Genomic DNA, 19,657 nt, shown 5'->3' with positions numbered 1-19,657 from the left:
GATCCATCTTATAGCATGTATGTACATTCATTATGGGGAAACTAGCCAATTAAAAAAAAATATATTTTCCTCCAAAATGCTGAACCCCCCGGCCCTTACCATTTCGGCACGAAAGTTGTGATAACTCAAATTTTTCAATATTTGCCCCTACCCCCCTGTCAAAGGGATATGGGGGTCAGGATCCATCTAATGGCATCTATGTTCATTTATTGTGGGGAAACTAGCCTATTCGAAAATATAATTTTTTCCTCCAAAATGCTGAACCACCCCGGCCCTTACAATTTCGGCCCGAAAGTTGTGATGATTCAAATTTTTCAATATTTGCCCCTACACCCCTTTCAAAGGGATATAGGGGTCAGGATCCATCTTATAGCATGTATGTACATTCATTATGGGGAAACTAGCCAATTAAAAAAAAAAATATTTTCCTCAAAAATGCTGAACCACCCCGGCCCTTACCATTTCGGCCCGAAAGTTGTGATAACTCAAATTTTTCAATATTTGCTCCTACGCCCCTTTCAAAGGGATATGGGGGTCAGGATCCATCTAATGGCATGTATGTACATTCATTGTGGGGAAACTAGCCTAATAACAAAATTTAATATTTTCTTCCAAAATGCTGAACCACCCCGGCCCTTACAATTTCGGCCCGAAAGTTGTGATGATTCAAATTTTTCAATATTTGCCCCTACACCCCTTTCAAAGGGATATGGGGGTCAGGATCCATCTCATAGCATGTATGTACATTCATTATGGGGAAACTAGCCAATTAAAAAAAAAATATTTTCCTCCAAAATGCTGAACCCCCCCGGCCCTTACCATTTCGGCACGAAAGTTGTGATAACTTAAATTTTTCAATATTTGCCCCTACCCCCCTGTCAAAGGGATATGGGGGTCAGGATCCATCTAATGGCATCTATGTTCATTTATTGTGGGGAAACTAGCCTATTCGAAAAATATAATTTTTTCCTCCAAAATGCTGAACCACCCCGGCCCTTACAATTTCGGCCCGAAAGTTGTGATGATTCAAATTTTTCAATATTTGCCCCTACACCCCTTTCAAAGGGATATAGGGGTCAGGATCCATCTTATAGCATGTATGTACATTCATTATGGGGAAACTAGCCAATTAAAAAAAAATATATTTTCCTCCAAAATGCTGAACCCCCCGGCCCTTACAATTTCGGCCCTAAAGTTGTGATAATTCAAATTTTTACAATATTTGCCACTACGCCCCTTTCAAAGGGATGTGGGGGTCAGGATCCATCTAATGGCATGTATGTACATTCATTGTGGGGAAACTAGCCTAATAAATTTTTGAAATATTTTCCTCCAAAATGCTGAACCACACCCGGCCCTTACAATTTCGGCCCGAAAGTTGTGATAATTCAAATTTTTACAATATTTGCCCCTACGCCCCTTTCAAAGGGATATAGGGGTCAGGATCCATCTTATAGCATGTATGTACATTCATTATGGGGAAACTAGCCAATTAAAAAAAAATATATTTTCCTCCAAAATGCTGAACCCCCCCGGCCCTTACCATTTCGGCACGAAAGTTGTGATAACTCAAATTTTTCAATATTTGCCCCTACCCCCCTGTCAAAGGGATATGGGGGTCAGGATCCATCTAATGGCATCTATGTTCATTTATTGTGGGGAAACTAGCCTATTCGAAAAATATAATTTTTTCCTCCAAAATGCTGAACCACCCCGCCCTTACAATTTCGGCCCGAAAGTTGTGATGATTCAAATTTTTCAATATTTGCCCCTACACCCCTTTCAAAGGGATATAGGGGTCAGGATCCATCTTATAGCATGTATGTACATTCATTATGGGGAAACTAGCCAATTAAAAAAAAATATATTTCCTCCAAAATGCTGAACCCCCCGGCCCTTACAATTTCGGCCCTAAAGTTGTGATAATTCAAATTTTTACAATATTTGCCACTACGCCCCTTTCAAAGGGATGTGGGGGTCAGGATCCATCTAATGGCATGTATGTACATTCATTGTGGGGAAACTAGCCTAATAAATTTTTGAAATATTTTCCTCCAAAATGCTGAACCACACCGGCCCTTACAATTTCGGCCCGAAAGTTGTGATAATTCAAATTTTTACAATATTTGCCCCTACGCCCCTTTCAAAGGGATATAGGGTTCAGGATCCATCTAATCGCATGTATGTACATTCAATATGGGGAAACTAGCCAATTAAAAAAAAAATATATTTTCCTCCAAAATGCTGAACCACCCCGGCCCTAACAACTTCGGCCCAAAAGTTGTGATAATTCAAATTTTTCAATATTTGCCACTACGCCCCTTTCAAAGGGATATAGGGTTCAGGATCCATCTAATGGCATGTATGTACATTCATTGTGGGGAAACTAGCCTAATAAAAAAATTTAATATTTTCCTCCAAAATGCTGAACCACCCCGGCCCTTACAACTTCGGCCCGAAAGTTGTGATAATTCAAATTTTTACAATATTTGCCACTACGCCCCTTTATAAAGGGATATTGGGGGCAGGATTCATCTCATAGCATGTATGTACATTCATTATGGGGAAACTAGCCAATTAAAAAAAAACTAGATTGAATTTTGACTGCGCGCAGTCGAAAATGATGCCTCCGCCATAGAGCAATTTAAACAAGTTTGGAGTTTAAATCTCCAGTGGTTCTTGAGATATCATGATAACAATCTCAATGTATGGAATTTCATAAGTTGACCTCTGTGACCCTTGACCTTTGACCTACGTGCTCCAAAATCTAATCAGATTGTCTTTCTATGGTGATACACAATATCATTAAGTTTGAAGTTTAAATCTCCAGTGGTTCTTGAGATATTATGATATGGTGATACATACTATCATTAAGTTTGAAGTGAAATTTCTCCAGTGGTTCTTGAGATATCGCGATAACGATCTCAATGTATGGAATTTCATAAGTTGACCTCTGTGACCCTTGACCTTTGACCTACGTGCTCCAAAATCTAATCAGATTGTCTTCCTATGGTGATACACACTATCATTAAGTTTGAAGTTTAAATCTCCAGTGGTTCTTGAGATATTATGATAACAATCTCAATGTATGGAATTTCATAAGTTGACCTCTGTGACCCTTGACCTTTGACCTACATGCTCCAAAATCTAATCAGATCGTCTTCCTATGGTGATACATACTATCCTTAAGTTTGAAGTTTTTACATCTCCAGTGGTTCTTGAGATATCATAACAATCTCAATGTATGGAATTTCATAAGTTGACCTCTATGACCCTTGACCTTTGACCTACGTGCTCCAAAATGTAATCAGATTGTTTTCCTATAGTGATACACACTATCACTAAGTTTGAAGTTTAAATCTCCAGTGGTTCTTGAGATATCATGATAACAATCTCAATGTATGGAATTTCATAAGTTGACCTCTGTGACCCTTGACCTTTGACATACGTGCTCCAAAATCTAATCAGATCGTCCTCCTATGGTGATACACACTATCCTTAAGTTTGAAGTTTAAATCTCAAATGGTTCTTGAGATATCGCGCTAACAAACTCAATACAAGGAATTTCATAAGTTGACCTCTGTGACCTGTGACCTTTGACCTACGTACTCCAAAATCTAATCAGATCGTCTTCCTATGGTGATAAATACTATTCCCGAGTCTTAAGTTTAAATCTTCAATGGTTCTTGAGATATTGTGATAACGGTCAAACGGGATGGACGTACGGACGGACGTACGGACGGACAACCCGAAAACATGATGCCTCCAGCACCACCTTCGGTGGCGGAGGCATAAAAACTAAGAATCCTGCTCAAACCATTATAACATATGACATAAAGAGGTCAATAACCTACCACCCCCCCCCCTCCACACACACAAAAAAATCTTCTAATTACCGCTGGCATCACTGAAAAATAATTTAAAACCTTGGATATATATATCCTCTGAAAGGCAATGGATACTATACCTGAACTGTGGCATATGGAAGAAGCATTGATGTATCTAACCACCCAAGTTGAGCCTTGCTCATAGAAAGCTCTGATGCAAGGTCTGCTTTCACCTTCAAAAAAAAGGAGAAGATTTGGGACTTGGCCAATGTGAAATGGAAAAAATGGACCGGTCCCCATTGCCTTAAAGAAATATAAATAGGTACATTTAAAACATATTATGATTTTGATTTATGACTTATCTATTATACCGTACCCTAGTCCCTAGAACTTATAATCTATTCATTCTGGCCATCTTACATTTGCCAAATGAAAGTATTAAATACAAATCAAATCTTCTTCAAAGATATGACACTATCAGTATCAGGGTTTATATAATACACATGTCTCTTAATATATATATAGGAGCTTTGCAAGTATCATCATGGCAATCAAATGATAATGTTATAACCATATTAAAATAGATTCATGCACAATTCAATCACTTTTGATTTCACTTGAAAATTATGTAGTATACATTTTCAAATAACTCTTTATATATCATTAATGTTCTATACATCCTAACATGCAACATATCCAACACTTACCACTCCAAGAGGTTTACGTAGAAGATAGGTTGAAGCATAGGCAACCCAGGTTATTATAAAAGTCTCTGCCTGGTGTCGAATCATGATGACTTGCTTGGTTACACTACCATGAAGCGAAATTATCTGGTAATAGGAGCTTATATGGACTGGTCATATCTTCAACCTTGTCAGGAGACAGACACAAATTCAAGCTTATTCAATTGTACACTTGAAAGAATTCAGTAATTTTAAACTGAGAAGGCATATGTGCCTCTGAGATCCTGGATTTGTTACAAGGATAAGGTGGTGTAGCTAAAAGGAGAAAGGATAAAAAGAAAAAGAACATTTCAGAAAAGATGGAAAGTTAAGAGACAGAAGCAGGACACAATTAGAATAGAAAGGGAGGCATGTGTAAAAGAACATTAAGAGAAGAGATTAAGAGGAAATAAGTCAAAGAGAATAAAAGAAAAAGAAATAAAGAAGAAAAAAAGGATTATATTTAATCAAAAGGCAAAAATTTGACCCTAACCCTTGAAGAAAAAGAAAAAGAAATAGGAGAAAAAGAAGATGAAGGAGGAGGAGGAGGATGATGATGAGGAGGAGGAGGAATAGGAGGAATAGGAGGAGGAAGAGGAGGAGGAGGAGGAGAAGCAGAAGAAGAAGGAGGAGAGGGAGAGGAAGAGGAAGAGGAAGAGGAAGAGGAAGAGGAAGAATACAAAGAAGTAGAAGGAGAGGGAGGAGAGGGAGAAGGAGGAGGAGGAGGAGGAGAAGGAGAAGGAGAAGAAGAAGAAGGAGGAAAGAAGGAGAAGGAGGAGGAGAAGGAGGAGAAGGAGGAGAAGAAGAAGAAGAAGAAGAAGAAGAGAAGAAGAAGAAGAAGAAGAAGAAGAAGAAGAAGAAGAAGAAGAAGAAGAAGAAGAAGAAGAAGAAGAAGAAGAAGAAGAAGAAGAAGAAGAAGAAGAAGAAGAAGAAGAAGAAGAAGAAGAAGAAGAAGAAGAGAAGAAGAAGAAGAAGAAGAAGAAGAAGAAGAAGAAGAAGAAGAAGAAGAAGAAGAAGAAGAAGAAGAAGAAGAAGAAGAAGAAGAAGAAGAGAAGAAGAAGAAGAAGAAAGAAGAAGAAGAAGAAGAAGAAGAAAGAAGAAGAAGAAGAAGAAGAAGAAGAAGAAGAAGAAGAAGAAGAAGAAGAAGAAGAAGAAGAAGAAGAAGAAGAAGAAGAAGAAGAAGAAGAAGAAGAAGAAGAAGAAGAAGAAGAAGAAGAAGAAGAAGAAGAAGGAGAAGAAGAAGAAGAAGAAAACATTCATAACAACAGCAACATCTGCAACATAAATAACATTGCGCATCGAACGCACAAAAAACGGTAACTAACTCAATAGTAGATTACTGGGACTGAACTAGAACAATTTGGAGTTGACATTATATTGTAAGCCGTCTTCTTTTTAATTATTAATTGATGAAATTAAATTTATCAACCCTCACATGCCATTCAATTACCTAGTACTTTCAAATTACATATCTACCTCGCAATCTAGTTAAATCATGTGTATGATGAGAGTTCGTCTGTTCGTTCATTGCCGACGACAAATAAAAAAAAGTTGGAAGTTCGTTGTTGTTGTTGTTCGTTTTATAATGTGGGTTTTTAACGGTGTCTTACAGCCAGCTAAATAATGAGGAAAAAATATTATTGTGTCTTGCCGTATTATTAATTTGTAACATTAACCAAAGTCCTACGGACTACTCAACTCTGGGGGTGAGGAGCACTTATTTTTGTTGTTGCTCATTGGGGGCGGGGGCCCGTCTTTAAAAAAAAAAGATTTAAGGTTAATTTACTTATTTTGGGGCCAGGGGGGGGGGGGGGGGGAGCTCGGGTCCTTCTTCTGTGTACCTTGAGCCATAATGCATGGTTTATGTTGGGGACTGGGGTAAAATGCGATAAATTATTGAAAATTTATTGCATTTTCTGTTGTTTTTTTTTAATTTATGGAAAACTGCCCCTACCCTAGCCCCCACTGCGTACATACTACAGTCTCGGTTTAGTGACAAAGCAATCGCCTCGTAACAGTGAGGCCCCAGGAGCAATGTGTCGATGTGCTATATTAGCAGGCCCGTATCCAGGATTTCTTAGGGGAGGGGGCCCAACTTTTTTTTTTTTTGCTCCCGAAAATTTGAAAATCGCGCCGGGGGGGGGTACAGAGCACAATTTTTTTTTTTTGCTCCCGAAAATTTGAAAAACGCGCCGGCCAAGAATTCGCTCAGTGGGGGGGGGGGGGGGGGGGGGGGGGGGGGGGGGGGGGGGGGAGGGGGGGGAGCACATTTTTTTTTTTTTTATGCTCAAAAAAATTTCAATTTGCAATGAGCGCCAGGGGGGGGGGGGGGGGGACCAACCCCCCAAAAAGGTAAAACTCACGTGATTTTACATGATTTTTTTCTCCAGGGGGGGGGGCGGGCCCCCTGGACCCCCCTGGATCCGCCACTGTATATTAGTGATCTTTTGTGGGGCATTAATCCTCATTACTGTCATTTATGACTTAAGGGCATAGGTCCCCTAGTTGATAAGCATAGTAGCATACACATGCTTTTTTAGTCACGCAAAACACACATTGGTAAATTGTTAATCAATAAAATCTGAGAATGTATACTATTATCTAGATCTATTATTTTTAAATTATTTTTAAAATAATTCCATAAATTGGGGTAAAAAAAAATAAAAAAATCCACCTTAATGAGCGACAGTTTAACTTAACCAGGGAGATGTGACTGTGACATATTGCGCATAATTTAAAATAATATTCAGAAGTGAATATTTCTTGTTTCCAATATCCACACCTACAACTATTATCTTCTGGCCATTTCTTTTTGGAATAGATTAAATATCAAATTACATATTATTTTCCAAAACAAAGTCACATCCTTGCAATATAACATAAAATGAAAAGTTTAGTCAACTTGTCCACAAGAGTTGCATAAATTATTGTTAACAATTTGCCATTTATATAAGTTTTTTTTTGAGGCAATAAACCTATGAATCATCTTGAAATTAAATTGTTTAACTTTATTATTACGAATTTGCTTTAATTTAAATAAAAATATATCCTTCCAAACAAAGTCATTATCCAAATCTAAAAAGGAATTCCAAAAGTAAATGATATTTGCGGGTTCTCTTGACTTTTTACGTATTAACAAACGATTCACTTTCATAACAAATACTTTATACCCTGTTTCTATTCAATAATATTCAAAATATCACATTCTTTTTCAAATTCATAGCTTAATCTATCCAACCAACACTGTGGAAATGCTTTCTTTAATTTTGTATATTTAAAATCAAATAGGAGCTGTTGTGCTTTCACTTTTGTATTTAGTATTGAAGAGTCATTACAAATACCATTTGTAAACAAATTATGAATTTTCAATAAACCGGCCTCTTACCATTCTCGATAAAACAGTATTTTTTTCTTAAAGGTAATGTTACTATTTTTCCAACTTGGAGGGATCATACTACTACTCTCCATAAAATGACCATGATAGTCCTGCATGGACTCGGATCTGGAGGTATCCCTGTCTACGTTTCATGTAACTTTTGCAAACATCTTATAACTAGATTTTATAAGCTAATATGATTATCATGAAAGCATTCAATTATAACATAGCTGAAGCGACTATATCGATCTGAAACTCATTTTTTTTCTATCCCCAATCCAAATTTCTCCTTTCTTTCTTTTCCTGTCTAAATTTTCTGTTTTCTTTCCGTTAGAATAATAATGAGAAGAAAGATGAAAAGAGAAAGAAGTTCTTTCTCTTTTCATCTTTTAATTCGCCTTGTTGCTTTCCTCTTTCTTTTATGCGTTTTAAAAATTTATTTATTTCATTCATGCTTGATTGTTCTTTCCTTCTTTCTTCATTTGTGGACCGTAATCTTATGTTGGCCGAATAAACAAACATGAATTTATTGATGTCTTCATAATCTGCTATTATGACCTATGTTATGTTCTCCGGATCCTGCCCATCTTGTATTGAGCGCATACGGCCCATATATAGGCGCTAGCCGCGGATAACCCTTGCACTTTTGTGTATACAAAACAAGGGTACCGTATACTGCGGCTAGGCGAAGTTTCCGGATCTGAGCTGTGTATTGAAACAACATTGATGCAATACGAATTACGATGTAGGTCTATATGCTGTCAGATTAGGTAAGTTCGCTGCTTTTGTAAAATACATGCATCCTAAATTCGTTGCCGATATCTAATGTCGTATTGACTGTTTGCAAATGATCCATTTCTGATACATTTCACGTTCAACTTCAGGACATGTAAGATCAAACTAATGATTAGTTATTCTAAATTTTCAATCAACTATCAAGTCAAAATGACAATGACTGCACTGGCCAATGCAATGCCAGCTAGCTCAGTGCAGTACATGAATGTGAGTACGTCTGATCTTGTTGCATGCAGTGCTGTAGCATATGAAACTCCAGGGATTCGTCGGCGGAAAACGATTCAAACAGTGGGTTGGGTCACATATTTTCGAAATGTAAAGAAGTAGTAATTACAATTTTGACTTATAATGTTTTTCGACTCCTCTGGGCCTGGGCATCCGTTCAACTACTTGAAATGATAATTTGAAGAAGTCTTCGATGGGGAAAAATGGTGAATCCTCGATTAACCCAATTCATCCCAGATCCATGTTGTAATCCTTGATAAACATGGCGACGAGAAAGTATGCATGCTGGGGCGGGGGTAGACCGAAAGCTTCAGTCTCTATAATCGTCGGTTGTTCCACTGAGACTACGTCTGGCTCCACTAGACCTCCGGTTATAGAGACAGAACGATCGCCTATGCCAGCCTATGTTGAACTTATTCCGCTAGATTTTAGCCGCTAGGCCCCTCCCACAAACTTGCCACGGCCGTATTGTTATGCCCCCAAAATCCCCCAAAATGTCATTTTACCTCGTTCATTTCCAATTTTAAATTAGGCCTAGGCTATAATACATCGGTTCCACTTACTAACTTCATTGATATAATCCGTTTAATGGTCCCTTTTAAGGAAATTATCGGTCAAAATCGACATCCATGTTGAAAATCTTGCAAGCCGTGTTAAACTCTCGCTGCCGTCAATCTCATCCTTTCTAGTCTACGCCGAAGGCAAAATGATTATGAAGGAAAAACTGTGATAACGCCATTACGAACGTGTAGATGGCGCACAGTTTTTCCTTCATAATCATTTTGCCTTCGGCGTAGACTAGAAGGGATGAGATTGACGGCAGCGAAAGTTAAACACGGCTTGCAAGATTTTCAACATGGATGTCGATTTTGACCGATAATTTCCTTAAAAGGGACCATTAAACGGATTATATCAATGAAGTTAGTAAGTGGAACCGATGTATTATAGCCTAGGCCTAATTTAAAATTGGAAATGAACGAGGTAAAATGACATTTTGGGGGATTTTGGGGGCATAACAATACGGCCGTGGCAAGTTTGTGGGAGGGGCCTAGCGGCTAAAATCTAGCGGAATAAGTTCAACACAGGCTGGCATAGGCAGTCGTTCAGTCTCTATAACCGGAGGTCTAGTGGAGCCAGACGTAGTCTCAGTGGAACAACCGACGATTATAGAGACTGAAGCTTTCGGTCTAGGGCGGGGGCAGCACGTACTGCACATGCATACTTTCCCATTGGCGGCAAAGCTCCCTGGAGTTGTAGCATATGCAGCCTTAGTATAGTTAGGGTGTCTGAACGATTTTTCAATTTTCAATTTGGGATCGTTTTTCACCATTTTTGTTTGATATTTGAATATAAAATGTTATCAGAATAATACATTTCAAATTTCAAGTCTCCCCGATGTTTCTATCAAAAGTTACAGCCCCTCCAAAACGCTGGTATATTCATATCATTTTGGTCAAAATCGACGAAAAAGACGTCCACGCAGAGTGATGTTGTTTTGCTAAATTCAGACAAACAGCTGTATCGCGCGATATGCAAGCGTATGCATATAGTACGCATGTTGCTAAGCCAATGCGCGACTTGCAGCTTGAGCCACGCTGTCTCTGCGATATGTGCCATTAGAACCCGGAAGTGAATACACGTTGTAGTCAATGGCAATATCGCGGAGACAACGCACGTTGTCTCCGCGATATTGCCATTGACTATAACGTGTATTCACTTCCGGGTTTATCGAGGGAATTGCCAACCATAATTTCAGTCACTATAATGTGTAATTGAATTTGGGGTTTTGTTCGTGCGCGGAGATGTTACGCGATGTAACCATGGTTTGGACTGAGCGGAGCGCACGCCCCCTAATTAGCTGATCCACCAAATAGCGAGAAGGGTATTTTTAAACTGTTATCAGTTGTGATCCCTGGGGGCTAGCGAAAATATAATCACATAGAATTGTTCCTTAGGACTGGGACTACTTATCGATCGGGGCGTCATATATCAAAAGTGACAAACCTCAGAGTTAGCCAGGACACAATGTTTAAATTGCTGTTTTGACCAAGATATTTTTAGAATTTCGGGGGCTACGCCCCTTTGGAAATATTGGAATTCACCTGCTCTTTCATATGACACCTCATTCATTGATTATCACCTTCAGGATCACAACAGTTAAAGGTTTGAATCTCGATTTTGAAAAAAAAAAATCTATGGGAAGAATTTTAGCACACAACATCGGGTGCGCGATCAGACACCCTACTATAGTCGACCGACAGCTTCAGTCTCTGATATCGACGTTTGTTCCTCAGAGATTGCATCTGGCTAATCTGACCGCCTCTATACATAGACTGAAGAACGTCCTATGGGGACTGTACGGGAGGAATGGTTCGGTTCGGCCGGACCGCGACGAATGAGATATGCAACAAGATTTTTACTCTTTACATCCTCATAAATGCACTTTGGCTGCAATATTACAATAATTAGACCCTAGAGGCTAGACCCTATATTAGGCCTGAGTCATGTCGGGATTTTCATAAACCGGGTCCCGACGGCCTTCTACCGATCGGGACCCGGTGTCCCGAAATCAGCTTGCAGGATTTGTCACTTGCCTCTATAAAAAGCACATAAAATCAGTATGTCCCTTAAAAGTGACCTTTTTTACCAATCAAATAAATCAACACATGCATACCTCGGCTCAGATCGGTATATTCTTCCATTTGACATTATTTTCATCCATGATTGGCGATGTTTAGTGCCATTTTCGTACCTCTAAAAGTAAAAAAACTGGGGCAGAAATAGAAAGACAACATTCGAGCCGCCATTTTGATTTATGCAGGTTGAATAAATCTGGTCAAAAAATATGAATGTTAGAATAATAAAACGGCTTTCTAAAAATTTCTTCTGTACAATATACCGATCATATAATATTTTAAAGACAAAATAAATATTTATCTCTTATTTTAAACATCGCATGCTTTTTTTTAAAAGCTGAAAATTACTTGGTAATCAAGAGTTTCGATACGGATAGCTGTTGCAAAGCAAGTTCAGACTAGTCTCGGAAAAATGCGCGGTGCTCCTCGTAAGTAGCTGTAATGCGTGCCAGAATGAACCCAAACAAAGACGTGATCGTAACTGAGAAAAAAATCATTAAAAACTACGAGAGCACAATTGGAAAGACAACTACTGCTCAAAATTATCATAATCAGATAGATAACCTGGACAAAGAATTCAATAACTGCCAAGGAATGCCACAGAAATTGTGATAATCGAGGAGTAACTAGGTACATTTTTATCGCAAGGGGCCTGCTGCAAATACTCGAATCCTTTGTTATACTGCTTTTTACCGTAGAGGGCGGTATTTGCCTCGTATAGCCTCGTGTTCAATTTAAACACGTGTAATTCGGATATTGCAGCAGGCCCTTCCAATAATGATTGTACCTATAGTAACTCCTTCAATATCACTATTTATGTGGCTTTTCTTGGATAACTATTGTTTTCTTCCTCCAAGTTATATGTATCTGCTTACGATAATTTTGAGTAGTTGTCTTTCCAATTGTGCTCTCGTAGTTTTTAATGATTTTTTTCTCGTTACGATCACGTGTTTGTTTGGGTTCGTTCTGGCACGCATTACAGCTAACGTGGAGCACTGCGCATTTTTCCGAGACTAGTCTGAACTTGCCTTGCTATCCGTATCGAAACTTCTTGTGATTACCAAGTAAATTTCAGCTTTTAAAAGGAGCATGCGGTGTTCAAAATCAAAGAAAAAATATTTATTTTGTCTTTTAAAAATTATTCGATCGGTATGTTGAAAAGAAGTACTTTTTAGAAAGCCGTTTTATTATTCAAACATTAATGTTTCTTTCAACCTGATTTATTAATCCTGCCGGGAGACCCGGCCAGTACAGTAGCTAGCTAGCAGCTGGCAACAACAACCCCATGGGGCGAACTGCCTTGCAACCCATATTTATATCAGCAGTTCGGATTGATTCAGGATGAGCTAGAATATGATTGGTAACAATTAAATACTTAAGTTTTAAGGTGGATTGATTTTAGTGGTGTGCAAAACTGCAATTTCTTACATATTTCGTTATTTTTTTCGGAGCGTCGGTTCTCAAAAAACGAAACCGGGACCCGACGGCAACGGTCGGGTCCCAGTGTGATCGACCGTACCAACTCAAGCCTACCCTATATTAAAAAATAAAAAATAACACAGAATTATCTACTTTGACTTTATACGATAGCTTGCTCATTAAGATCCTAAATGAATGATTAATCCGAGAAAGTCTCGTAGTCAACATTTGTTGTCATCCATCTTGGTTTTAGTTGATGAATATTCATTTTTTCTTTTCGAACGTCCAATACATGTAGCTACGTACGAGTCAGCACGGCTTGACCCAGTGATATGTGAATATTCATAAATCCAATATTAAACAAGTGCTCTGATTGGCCAATGGCTATGTTTTGGTAGGTTGACCTGGAAATATATCGGTGGGGTCATGTGAATAGATTACTAGTTCGAATGCATGAACATACCGTTTCACGGTTTTGAGATAAAAATGTGATAACTCCTATATTAAAGTAAGTCCAGAAATTTCTCATTTAGAAATAGGTAATCAAAATTTAATTAATGCACATAGGAGTCTACAAATATACATAGTATTTGTCTATCTGCTTTATAGATCAGAAAATTAGATCTAAACTAGAAATTTAATTCGTCACGAAGACGAATAAGGTGGTCTTTGTAAGTCTCATGATAGATTTGAGAATGGGAGAAATTATATATAACATGTAAACAATGATGATCATGATGAACATGATGATGATCATGATAGTAAAGGTGATGATGATGATAATGATAATGGTATATGATGATAAAAACGATAATGTTAATGATGATGATAATGATCATGATCATGATGATGTTGATGATGATCATCTTTAGACCATGATGATGATGATGGTGGTGACATTGATGATGATGATGATGATGATGATGATCATATTGATGATGATGATGATGACGATGATGAGTATGAGCATGATCCTGACATCTGATTGAAAAAATGAGGAAATATTTAGATAGCATAAAGTTTCAGCTACAACATATTAAGATTTGGTTGAAAACTATTTTGAATAACAATCGAGACGCTGGTCAAATCACATTGTCATGCAGATTCATGTTTTGAAAAAAGTGACCTCCCATAGACATAACACGCAAATATGACAAATTATGCATTCACCTTTAATGGAATATTTAACTATGATGACGTCATCGAAATAAAAAATGAATGACATATTTTTGATAGAGAATTATCTCAGCTACAACATATCAAAATCTGAGAGAAAAGTGATCACAGATAAGTGAGATAATCTCAATTGAACAAAGACAAAAATGACGTCATCAACAAAATACATTTGTTTGAGTTTAGATGCCAATATGATGACTTTGTTTCACTTTGTACGAGTCAGGGTGGTATGAAATCATATCTCCAACTCATGCTTTTTCCAACCATGATATAAAAATTGGGGGTCGATGGACTATCTGAAGAGCTATATCGATTTTTAAAATGGCATGTTTTTGATGAAATTTGCATTAAATTGCCCATAGCAGCACGCGCGGATTTTGAACTTTGACGCACGCTCACGGCCTTATGAAATATGAAGAGTGACTGAAATTAATGTAATTTGTCAATTACGTTAAGAGGAATCTAAATCATGTATACATTTTGAATTTGACCCTTTCCGCGCGCTTTGAGCGCGCACAACGCGCGCGGGGACAAGTACGGACGGAAAATTTTGAAATGCTTAAAATGACCTGATTCGTACTCTCGTTTAATAGTTAAGTGATTTTGAGCATTTTAAAATTTTGACGCGCGCGTACGTGAGCGTCATGACCTTTATGTGACCTTTGATGACATGACATGTTGACCCTTGACCTGAAGTTTATGTGATATGAATATGAATGACCTTTGCTTAGGCATCATGAAGATATGATGGATAACGTGATTTCACAAAATGGCGCCTGGATGACGTCACGATGACCTGATGACCTTGAAAAGGTTACTGTCACGTCTCATGACAATGACCTATGACTGTGTCAAAATTGAAAGAAATTAACACAACCGATCTTGAGTTAACCGATGAACAAAAAACGGGGAGAAATAAAAATAAATAATAATAATAATAATAATAATAATAAATAAATAAATAAAGAAAGAAAATTCTGACGAAAACAATAGGTGATCTGTCGAAAACGACAGACCACCTAATAAAGAAAATTGGGGGAGAAAATTTCAGGAACCAAGAGAGGTTCCCGAAAAGGAAAATGGGATCTTTAATTTGTGAAGAATCCCTGGCACACCTCTTTAAGTCTTTTTGCAAGACATTAATTTACATTTTCCACTCTTGACCCAGGTGAGGTAAATGGGTACCTGCTAGGAATTAGTTTCTTTAAAAATGCTAGAGTGCCACATTATTGGCAGGCATGCTAAAGCTGGTTGAAAATTTGGAGTGCCAGGAGTGCAATCTGACAGACTTGAGTGCTTTATAAGAACCCCACTATTATAGTACCATTATCATTAAAAATGCATAATCATGACAAAAGTAATACTCCTTTGACAACTGGAGGTCATTTTAAGACATCAGAAAGAGTTGATGGTTTATTTGACAAGGAATTGCGACATGAAAGTGTGAACCATATAGATGTAGTAGTATTGAAATATTAATCAAAGGATTGCCATTAACCACAAGAGTGATTTTTTTCGAAGGTGTGGTGTTCGGAAGGGATGATATGGACAATATAATATCACCTGTTAACCTTTACAGAACAGGATTTATTTCCAGGGCTAAATTGAACACATATTGTTCTTCAAATTGGCAACAATAATATTTTTCTTTTATTGCTACATCGTTCAAATGAAATGTAATGTCTCTGAAAACAATATACCTGTGTGAGAATGTTGACAAAGCTTAAACAAATGGCAATTTTTTTATTACAAAACATTGATTTTTAGTCTCTTAAAGTGTTGCCAATTCAAGGATTTCAAAACTTTTATTAATTTTGAAAAATTCCCTTCCTATTCATAAATATGAAATTATTTTTGCAAAATTTTTGTTCAGAGACTTTCATGTTATAAAAAATTAAGGGCGATAAATTCTCGGGAAGACAAGACAACTCATAAACGTAGACGGTGACGTAGGGTTATTTTCTTACGCAGAATCCGTTTTTCTCATCGCCAGAGGGCGGTTCAGGAACCCGAATCCTGCAGAGTTTACGAGGATCTCCTCGTTCTCGGACCAGCGCCCCTACTGATATGCAGCTAGCGCTACATGTAGCTAGCAATCAAGACTCTAGTAGTACCCACTCCAGCAAAGAATGGAGAGTCGATGCTAATTGCGTACTGATCTCTAGCACTTCACTACATGCTAATAGGCAGCAATTGCAACTAAAGTAACGATTTTGAGTGAAATCAGTTGAGTTTTGTACAGTGGTGTTTGAAATGTTGAGAATCAATAGAACAGGTTTTAATACATGTACACAGCCAGGATAGTAATGCAGCTACATGTATGTGTGGTAGTACGTGGTAGTACAGTAGTAGAAGTATGGCTTCTTAGGCTGAGCTTTGTAGTTATGTTTGTCACCTTGAACATGTAGAATAGTTTACAAATGAACAAAGACACTTCAGGATCTGCATTTGTAGCTAAAACTATTCGCTTTGAAGGAACATCAAATACTGAAATAATACTATTATTGATGTTCCTGAGTGTGAATAGTTTAAACTTGTTCCAATACAGGTAATGAGTCATTGTTTATTTGTTTTATATCCCTGCCACCTGTATCATACCTTTGACACTTCTGTAATAACATGTACTGTACTCACATTCACATCACATTAAAAAAAGAAATGAAAGAAAATTGCACGGCTCACATGAAACATTGACGGATGTAAATATGTGCAGTTACTGACGCTCAGCGTAAATTGCATGGCGTGAGCGATGTGACACTGCGGGAGTGTGCGTGTGTGTATTGGGTTTTCACAGACGTGTATCAATCAGATATGATTATTTACGTCTGGGGACGGACCTGTAAACGAAAGAGGTGACTGAGTTTCGAAGCTGCGTCCTCGGCTTCCAATGTTAGCTGGATTACTGGATGGTGACCATTCCTGTCTCTAGACTGGGTGTGCTCCCTGTGTACTGAAGGAATGAGTGGTGTCAACAATGTCACTAGCTTCAAAGTTTGACAGGATTTTGCACATCCTTTACGGCCTTGGTGATTGATGAAATATTATAGTTCATACTGATGTCAACATGCCTTACTTCGTATGCACCCACCTTCTTGAAAAAGCTGCTAAAACAAACCCTACAAAAAAGGGTTCAAAATTACCCATTCTCACAAATACCGAAGCGTATACTATAGAACAAGGAGTTGTGTGTCCTTACACTTGACAAAAGTACAGCTGTCACATTGGCTGTTAGACTTTCCGAAAATAAGCATCAACCAGCACTAGCAATCAAAATATTTGTGTATTAAAATATTCTCTAACATTAAGCTTCATATAAAGTCTTTAAATATTTATGAAAAATTGCTTGTAAACTTCTTCGAACTTCATACTGTTTGAAACAACTATCCAAATAAGCAACCTGTCCTTACATAATCCTTGTTTGTAAACAAACCAGCAGCAATGTTTCTTTAAAATTTAAAAATTGATAGGAACGACAGGGTTTTTGTGTTCACTCAAATGGCACATGGATGTGGTTTACGTGATAAAAAGCATGGACCTCTTTATGTTTGTACAGAATGTGGTGTTGCAGTGAACAGTTTAACTCTGAGATATGTTGTGATGTGCGATACAAGTTTTTAGGTGCTAATCAGTTTACTCTCTGGAAAAATGATGAAAAAAGTATTTAATCCAATGACAGGGGTAATTGTATCTATGAAGCACTCAGAGACATTTGTATTAACCGCTATACAAAAGTGGAATATTATTATTATTATATTATTTATCTTCCTGTATCAAAACCACAGATCACAGATGATGATAAGCTGATAAGATGTAGTCCAACCGTGAGTCAAGATTCCAATATCAGGTAGTCCAAACTGATTTAATTGCACTCTTCTGTGAGGCTTTGATCCTTGTGCAAGGCTTCCACCATGCCTGGAGCATTGAAGAAAACACTCTACATCGGATCCTCTCTGGAGGAACTCAACAGGAAGGTGGACCATAACGTTACCAAGGGACAAACTTCAAAAATGTGAGTAATCATGACAGTTGCATCTGTAAGTTTGGTAAATAATTATAGATGTTCAGATGATGTACTTGGCAAAGTATGTACAGTCAAACCTGCCTTAGCAACCATGCGTCGATAATGACCGCCTGTCCATAACGACCACTAATATTTTGTTCTGACCCCAGATACGCCAGATCAGCTAACACGGTTCTCTCTGAGGCTGAGAAGGCTGATAAAAGCCTGGATGAGGAGCGTGCGTATGTGCTGTTTATGAAGTACCTCGCACTATGGAAAGCTGTCAAAGCTGCAAAAGATTATAAGCAGAACAAGGTAGGATGGCTGTATTGCAGATATGTTATATTTTTAGTTTCAGATGCATGTAAATAAATAAAAATGAAAGTGTTATATTTTTCTGTTCAAATGATATTCCCATTGTAATTGTAGTAGGCCTGAGTCATGTCGGTATTTTCATAAACCGGGTCCCGACGGCCTTGCACCGATCGGGACCCGGTGTCCCGAAATCAGCTCGCAGGATTTGTCACTTGCCTCTATAAAAAGCGCATATCATCAGTATGTCCCTTAAAAGTGACCTTTTTTATCAATCAAATATATCAACACATGCATACCTCGGCTCAGATCGGTATATTCTTCCATTTGACATTATTTTCATCCATGATTGGCGATGTTTAGTGCCATTATCGTGCCTCTAAAAGTAAAAAAACTGGGGCAGAAATAGAAAGACAACATTCGAGCCGCCATTTTGATTTATGCAGGTTGAATAAATCTGGTCAAAAAATATTAATGTTAGAATAATAAAACGGCTTTCTAAAAAATTCTTCTGTACAATATACCGATCATATAATATTTCAAAGACAAAAATAAATATTTATCTCTTATTTTAAACATAGCATGCTTTTTTTAAAAGCTGAAAATTACTTGGTAATCACAAGAAGTTTCGATACGAATAGCTGTTGCAAGGCAAGTTCAGACTAGTCTCGGAGAAATGCGCAGTGCTCCTCGTTAGCTGTAATGCGTGCTAGAACGAACCCAAACAAAGACATGATCGTAACAAGAAAAAAATCATTAAAAACTACGAGAGCACAATTGGAAAGACAACTACTGCTCAAAATTACCATAATCAGATACATAACTTGGACAAAGAATTCAATAATCGCCCAAGAAATGCCACAGAAATTGTTATAATCAAGGAGTAACTGGGTACATTTTTATCGCAAGGTGCCTGCTGCAAATACTCGAATCCTGTGTTATACTGCTTTTTACCGTAGAGGGCGGTATTTGCCTCGTGTTCAATTCAAACACGTGTATAATTCGGATATATCGCAGCAGGCCCTTCCGATAATGATTGTACCTATAGTAACTCCTTAAATATCACTATTTGTGTGGCTTTTCTTGGACAACTATTGTATTCTTCCTCCAAGTTATGTATCTGCTTACGATAATTTTGAGTAGTTGTCTTTCCAATTGTGCTCTCGTAA

The 19,657-nt window shown here is 37.8% G+C and overlaps 1 protein-coding gene and 1 long non-coding RNA gene across 3 annotated transcripts in view; one reads left to right on the top strand and one right to left on the bottom strand.

Moving 5' to 3' along the window:
• Positions 1 to 3,904: 3,904 nt before the first annotated feature.
• Positions 3,905 to 6,133, bottom strand: LOC115919431. Of its 2 annotated transcripts, none has more exons than XR_004061849.1 (3): positions 6,026 to 6,133; positions 4,535 to 4,825; positions 3,905 to 4,060 (listed from the first exon to the last, which is right to left on the bottom strand). It is a non-coding gene; the product is annotated as an uncharacterized LOC115919431 (long non-coding RNA). The 2 variants fall into 2 exon arrangements; XR_004061850.1 differs by having other exon boundaries at positions 4,535 to 4,697.
• Positions 6,134 to 8,580: 2,447 nt separating this feature from the next.
• The window catches only part of LOC579661 (ubiquitin carboxyl-terminal hydrolase 8), a 30,474-nt gene continuing 19,397 nt past the window's right edge, over positions 8,581 to 19,657 (top strand). Inside the window, exons 1-3 of the mRNA XM_031000235.1 lie at positions 8,581 to 8,695; positions 17,959 to 18,185; positions 18,347 to 18,491. Coding sequence (XP_030856095.1) covers positions 18,085 to 18,185; positions 18,347 to 18,491 — 246 coding nt within the window. The 5' untranslated portion in view covers positions 8,581 to 8,695; positions 17,959 to 18,084. The remainder of the gene's footprint in view (positions 8,696 to 17,958; positions 18,186 to 18,346; positions 18,492 to 19,657) is intronic.

Source organism: Strongylocentrotus purpuratus, unplaced genomic scaffold (assembly GCF_000002235.5).
Source record: "Strongylocentrotus purpuratus isolate Spur 01 unplaced genomic scaffold, Spur_5.0 spur5_scaffold_6, whole genome shotgun sequence".
Classification (NCBI taxonomy): Eukaryota; Metazoa; Echinodermata; class Echinoidea; order Camarodonta; family Strongylocentrotidae; genus Strongylocentrotus; species Strongylocentrotus purpuratus.
Note: the sequence above shows the minus strand (reverse complement) of the source record. Positions and strands in the feature narration are given on the sequence as shown.